Source organism: Pristiophorus japonicus, chromosome 10, assembly GCF_044704955.1.
Source record: "Pristiophorus japonicus isolate sPriJap1 chromosome 10, sPriJap1.hap1, whole genome shotgun sequence".
Classification (NCBI taxonomy): domain Eukaryota; kingdom Metazoa; phylum Chordata; class Chondrichthyes; family Pristiophoridae; genus Pristiophorus; species Pristiophorus japonicus.
Genome location: NC_091986.1, coordinates 165,526,105 through 165,532,320, shown reverse-complemented (window position 1 = coordinate 165,532,320; position 6,216 = coordinate 165,526,105). Strand labels below are relative to the sequence as shown.

General features: G+C 38.1%; 1 protein-coding gene across 1 annotated transcript; it reads right to left on the bottom strand.

Annotated features, from left to right (window-relative positions):
- Positions 1-248: 248 nt before the first annotated feature.
- pdx1 (pancreatic and duodenal homeobox 1) lies at positions 249-5,879 on the bottom strand. Its single transcript, XM_070891544.1, has 2 exons — positions 5,477-5,879; positions 249-664 (listed from the first exon to the last, which is right to left on the bottom strand). Exons 1-2 carry the CDS (start codon positions 5,877-5,879, stop codon positions 249-251), a joined length of 819 nt encoding a protein of 272 aa, XP_070747645.1.
- Between the last annotated feature and the right edge of the window lie 337 nt (positions 5,880-6,216).

Genomic DNA, 6,216 nt, shown 5'->3' with positions numbered 1-6,216 from the left:
ACTGGAATGTCAATGCTGCATTCCAATATATTATTATAATACGGCCCTTATGTCAAAATATTAAATCAACGAATGACAAATACTAGCTGGATGTTATTGCTGTCACTGAATGCTGTAGTTATGGCGTTTATTAGGAATCGTTGCGGGAGTTCTCAGCTTTTGAAATTAATTAAAGATATTTTCTGGTTGTAAGTTCCAATTAAAATGATCTATACTGTGATTCTATTAAATGTTCTGGCAAGTGTTATTTATGAATTTTTCACGGAGTCTCTAGCGGCTGTACTCTCGCTCCTTAAAGAAGAGCCGGGGGTGCTCGCTGGCTGTGATGAGGAGACACTGACAGACAGCAAGTCTCTTCCAAGAGGATTATTCGGGCCACAGACATCCTCCTTGAGATCGCCAGAGGAGACAACAGAGTCCTGCTCAGGAGCGCCATTCCTCCCTCTCTTCTTATCCTCTTCTTTTTTCCACTTCATCCTCCGGTTTTGGAACCAGATCTTTATGTGTCGTTCGGTTAGGTTCAACATGACGGCCAGCTCCACTCTGCGGGGTCTGGAGATGTATTTATTGAAAAGGAATTCTTTCTCCAACTCAAGCAACTGAGCTCGAGTGTAGGCAGTGCGCGTGCGCTTATTTTCTTCCTGTTCCACCATAAAGGAACCCCCTAAAAACACAGAGAAAGCATCAAAATCCACTTTCATTTTTCATTTTCTTCGGCGCATTTAAAAGCTGATTGTTACAAGAAGATAGGTCAGAAAGTATACACATTCTAGTTAATTAACAATATTCAGCCAAAGAAAATTAAAACGATTCCATCCTGGCAGCACTACACCTGAATTACGGAAATGTATAGGTTAAAAGAGAACAGGAAACAGCTGGAAACACGCATCGCGTTCGCTCATTCCTAACCACTCCAACCACATTTCTATCTTTTGAAATGCTGATAACAACCTGGTGATAACAACGTCCAAAAGGACACCCGCGCCTCATTCCCGTTTATGTAAATTGTTTTTAAAATGAAGAAATACCCCCCCCCCCCCCCCCCCCAGAGGATTATCTTTCTGAACGATGTGGGACCATTTCTTTTGCTCCTTCACGCATTCGAGGTTAATAAACCAGACATGAGCTGCGCGGGACTCAAGGTAAGGATTCAGCCCAAGTTTCCAGTAGCAAGTATCAGTGAAGTCTACTTTAAAATGTTATTTGAGGAACTCTGATTTATTTTAACACAATCCGAAGAAATAATCCAGTTTAATATTTCATCAAAATCGAAAACCAGAGACACCCACAAACCATGTCTCTGGTGTCTAAAAAGTTTGATTTTCTTGTGGGAAAAGTAACTTTTCGACCAAAGAGGCACAAAACTTTCTAAACTTCCAAATAGTCCATAGTAGATCTGATCAATACTGTGGTTGGTCTTTATGTGGTACACGGATTCGGAAGAATAACACTTCATTGACCACCGTACTTTCTTTTCATTTAAGCCTAATTTCAACGGCTATGTGATATGAAGCCAGTCACATAGAAACGCCTTATAGAACACCCCAAAGATGTCGAATGCGCAAATCCTGGACACCCTTAAAAATTAAACTAAGTCAACGCAATACTTTTATCGTACTTTAAAATAGACGCATTTTCGAGTAATTGCGAATATCTTTATAGTGAAAAGAAATGAATAGCAATATGGATTTTCACGACAATTCATTGACATCTGTTATGGAAGATGTTTAATTGAGAGAATTGTGTTAATTTATAATGGACGCACAGTCCAACAGGGCAAGCATTAAGTTGTGTTTCCTGCTGTGATTCTTAAAGTTCTATCCGCAATTTGAAAAGGGTGCATATATAGATAACCGCAATGCATGGCTATCCAAATGGCCCGAAAATTTGAAAATAAATCGTGGAACTAAATAATTATAACTAAACACCAAATTAGCTTAAAATTTTATATCTGTTAAAAGTGCTACATTGCTAGCCAAATTAATTAGTTGTCTGATATAAATTTGGGGATCATTTAATTCAGTTTGAATGAAAAATGTGTTAAGTTAAATTCGTAATTCCATGCCAACATCTTCAACAACGGTGAACTGATCGCATCCTGGAAACTGGCGCTGTGTAAATTGCATTTTGTTGCAGATGTCAATCTCTTTCCCATTCTGGATTTTGGAGCATAATTAATTTTTACTGCGAATCTTCCCGAATTAATAAATTAAGCAAATTTTCAGTACAAAAGTTAATTCTGTAATTGAAATAACTAGTGTATTATAAAATATCATTAAAAGGTCCAGAATATTCAGGTGAGAGGAATTCGCTCTGATGTCCGGGTTGAAATGTGTTCTCCACAGCTGCGATAAATAATACATCGAAGCGTGTATATTTTATAGTTATAAAGGGAGTGAGATTCAATAAACGTGGTGCTACAAATTAAGCAAAATATTTTCTTTTGATGTTTCAAAAGCCGAGCAATGTGCTATCGTGGGATGGATGGGTCTGCCAAAACCAGGAGACGTGGCCCTTTGGTATTCCAGCCTTCTTGTAACTTCCCGCCAGCGAGGACAAAGAAAACAAATACAATACTCCAATAAGGAAAATATTGAACTGAACCATTAGAAATGTGTTATGTAAAACTGTGGATTAGAGCTTGGCTCAGTTGGCGCTCCCTTGGTTAGGGCTTGCTTTACGCGCTCTCTCAATTACTGTTTTGACGGCGCGGGATATGTTCTGCCTACCGAAAGATGACTTTCAGACACCAGAAACTTATAATTGCTGCTAGAAATATCTAGATATTCTGATTGAAGACGGTGACCGTGTTTGAAGGTAAATATTCATCAGTCGACAATAGTCATCAGGTGTGCGGAGGCATTACTCTGAAGCCGGGCACTCTCACTCTTCGCCCTAATTGGGTCATTTCACCAATGCAGTTTTGGCGATCTGATCACTTACTTCAGTAATTCATGAACTCATTTATTTTTAATGCTGTAACATCGAAGGTTTGAAAATGGTCACAAACACGTTTCATTACTGTTCTCTAAAGCAAGGTAGCGTCAGATTGCAGCTTAGTTGTAATGCGTCCATCATAGTTAGAATTTATTTTTATTTTGCAATTATAAACTAAAAAATTTAGAAGTGATCTGATTGCGGTGTATAGATGTTGAAGTGATAGGGTAGATACAAATAAATGATTTCATCCAGCGGGGAAATCAAGAATGAGGGGGCATAATCTTAAAATCAGAACGAGGCTATTGAGGAGTGAAATCAGGAAGCATTCTTTCACACAAAGGGTGGTAGAAATCTGGAATTCTCTCTCCCGAAAGTTTGGATTCTGGGACAATTTGAACTTTCAAGATTTAGATGACATATGTTGTTGGGTAAGGGTATCCAGGGATACCGAGCAAAGGCAGTAAATGGAGTTGAGATACAGATCAGCCATGATCTCATTGAATGGCGGAGCAGGCTCGAGGGGCTGAATGGCCTACTCCTGTTCCTATGTTCCTAACTTGCTAGGAAGTCTGCTGTGAAATATTCAAATTATTTATTTATATTGTGAATAGTTATTTGTGATGGAAGACGTAATTCGTAGAATCACCATGTAAATGTCCCATATATGATTTAAATCTTACATTTTACTTGCCATAAAATGTGCATGCTCCGCATTCTGATAAAAGAATCTTAATGCACAGTAACAATGTCGCTGCAATGGTAATTTGGCAACACAAGTTAAGGCAATTCTGATCACCTTTCTTTGTTTAAAATTGATTTTTTATAATAATTGGAACTAGGACTCCAGATGTAGAAATATACACTCAGGCATTTTAAACCTATTGTCATAATCCCTTTTTCCTATAGCTAAAAATTCAGTTTATTAACACGTAAAATCGTAAACCAAGCCCCGGGTATAGAAATATAATCCACATATAACCTAACGGAAGAAAAAAAAACAACAGTAATTCCAAATTGGGAATCACTGAAAATCAATTTTAAAGTATATATATAGTTCTTCAAAGGCAAGCTTTTTCCCGGAACATTGGTGATTAGCCGCTATTTGCTGGTGACTGATAACATTGGCGCTAAATAGGCAGCAGTAAAATCAGGAGAAAATTTTTTAAAAGCGATAGTTCATTTTTGAAATGCGTAATTTATACCAGAAAGGTTATAGAATTATTGCATTTGTTTTAACAAGACTGCCTCCATTGAGCACATAATCGCTTCAGACATGGAGACATAAACAACCCCACTAATCTGTTTGGTGAAATGCTAAGCATTTGTTGAGACTCCCGTTCCAGTCCACATGTGTTTGGTTATGTAATGGGCTGCGATTTCACTTTTATGACTTGATACAAACAAATCTAGAGTAATTATACACATATAGATCCCTTTACGACCAGCAATCACATCATCACCCGGATGCGCTGCGATTTGCCTCTGAATTCAATTTGTAGTTTGCCATAATTAGATTTTAAGTTGCTCGCAATATTAGATAAATTTCGAGGTCTCAAAATGTACGTTTTTAAAAAACTACTAATTTGTTACAGCTCCTGTGCTCTTTACCAAAGTCACCTGTGGACTTTCTGTTTCATATCGCTTCAAAGATGTTTGACCGAACGAAGTTTCTATTTCTCCTCAAGTAAGAGCCTGTGACGGAATATCCCGTTTTATTTTCAAATCGAGATGCTAGGATACTGTATTCAGTTCGACTTAAACAATTACCACGTGTTTTATGGTGAGACGAGCATTTGCCTGCTCACTTTTTACAACGTTTCCAGCCATGTTTGTTCCGTGTTCTAAATTCTGTCCCACAGACAGAACCTCAAACTTACACGCAGTCCTTTGGGCTCTATATAACAATGCATTGAAAATCTTAATTTATAAAATTAGTTTAATCAAAAAAGGTTCTTGATCCAGATTTGATTATACCGACATTGATTTATTGATATAATTTTGATTATTAAAAAAATAAGGTGATTGATGAAAACGATAAAATGAAGTGTGTAATATTGCTGTTGCGGTTTCAGCAGTAGTTTTATCACTAGGGTTGGCCTTGATTAAGCAGAAGATGAACAAGTTCGTTTAAAATATTGAAATCATACGGTTATAATTTTAATTTTAAAAAGGAGAGGAGGCATGCACAAATCTGCCGTCTGGTGTAGTATAAGTATGGTCTCAGGACCATCGTCATTTTCACTGACAACTTGAAGTATTAATGGATTCTGTATTATAGTAAGCAATATCATTACTTCTGCCAACAACGATAATTAGAACATCGGTACACATATAACATACCAATAATATCGACAGCGTTAACCAGGGCGAAAAACCCATTGGTAATGAATGAATTCTAGTGTTTGTAATCTAATGCTCTCCATTCATCCATGCCCTAATTTATAATTTAATTATTTTCTTGGGTTATCATCCGTTTAAAAAAAAATCCCACTCATTAGAGAAAAAATTGCCTCTCACAGAAATCCTGGACACTTACCCGGCCATTGTCCTTTCCAGACGTGGGCATGCGACTTAGTAGCTTTCATCCACGGAAAGGGCAGATGAGTTCGATTGTGTTCATCCAAGGCACCCATTTCGGAGCCGCTCCCGAAGCAAGTCCCTTGATGGGTGTGCGGGTCAGAGTGCTGTTGCTGTGGATGGTGAAGATGCGAGATTGTAGGATCCTCTGATAGCGCAGGTACTTCGAAAGGAGAAATGTCAGCGGGACTTCCTTGTTCAAGTCCTGACAAGGAAGGGTTAGCATATGAAGTCTGTGGCTGTCTTCCGACATAGAGGCATGCTGGTGGGCTTTGATTATATTCCTGGGCTTGTGATCTCGTATAAGCGCATGATTCCTTATACATTTGAGCTGGCGCATAATAATGCTCCTCGCTATTCATAGCTACTAGTGCCTCAACAATTGAAACATAAGGATGCCACTGTAATTTTACAGTTTAATAGCTCTGCCTAGCTTGATTCACGAATCAAAATAGCACCTGACACTCTGTTATGCTCCGTAGAGAACTACGAATATGTCATGTGACTTGGTTCCTACAATCTATTGGACTGTAATTCCATGATAAGAACACTTGGTTCAACTTCACCTGCCTGTGAAGTCCATTTACTTTTCATGTAGTTTAGTAACAATGGAAACTTGTGTGAGTGCCAGGCGATGTGCCTTTCTCTCTTCCAAGAAATACTTGTTTCATTCAAGAACAATTTCTGTCCTTTCTCAAT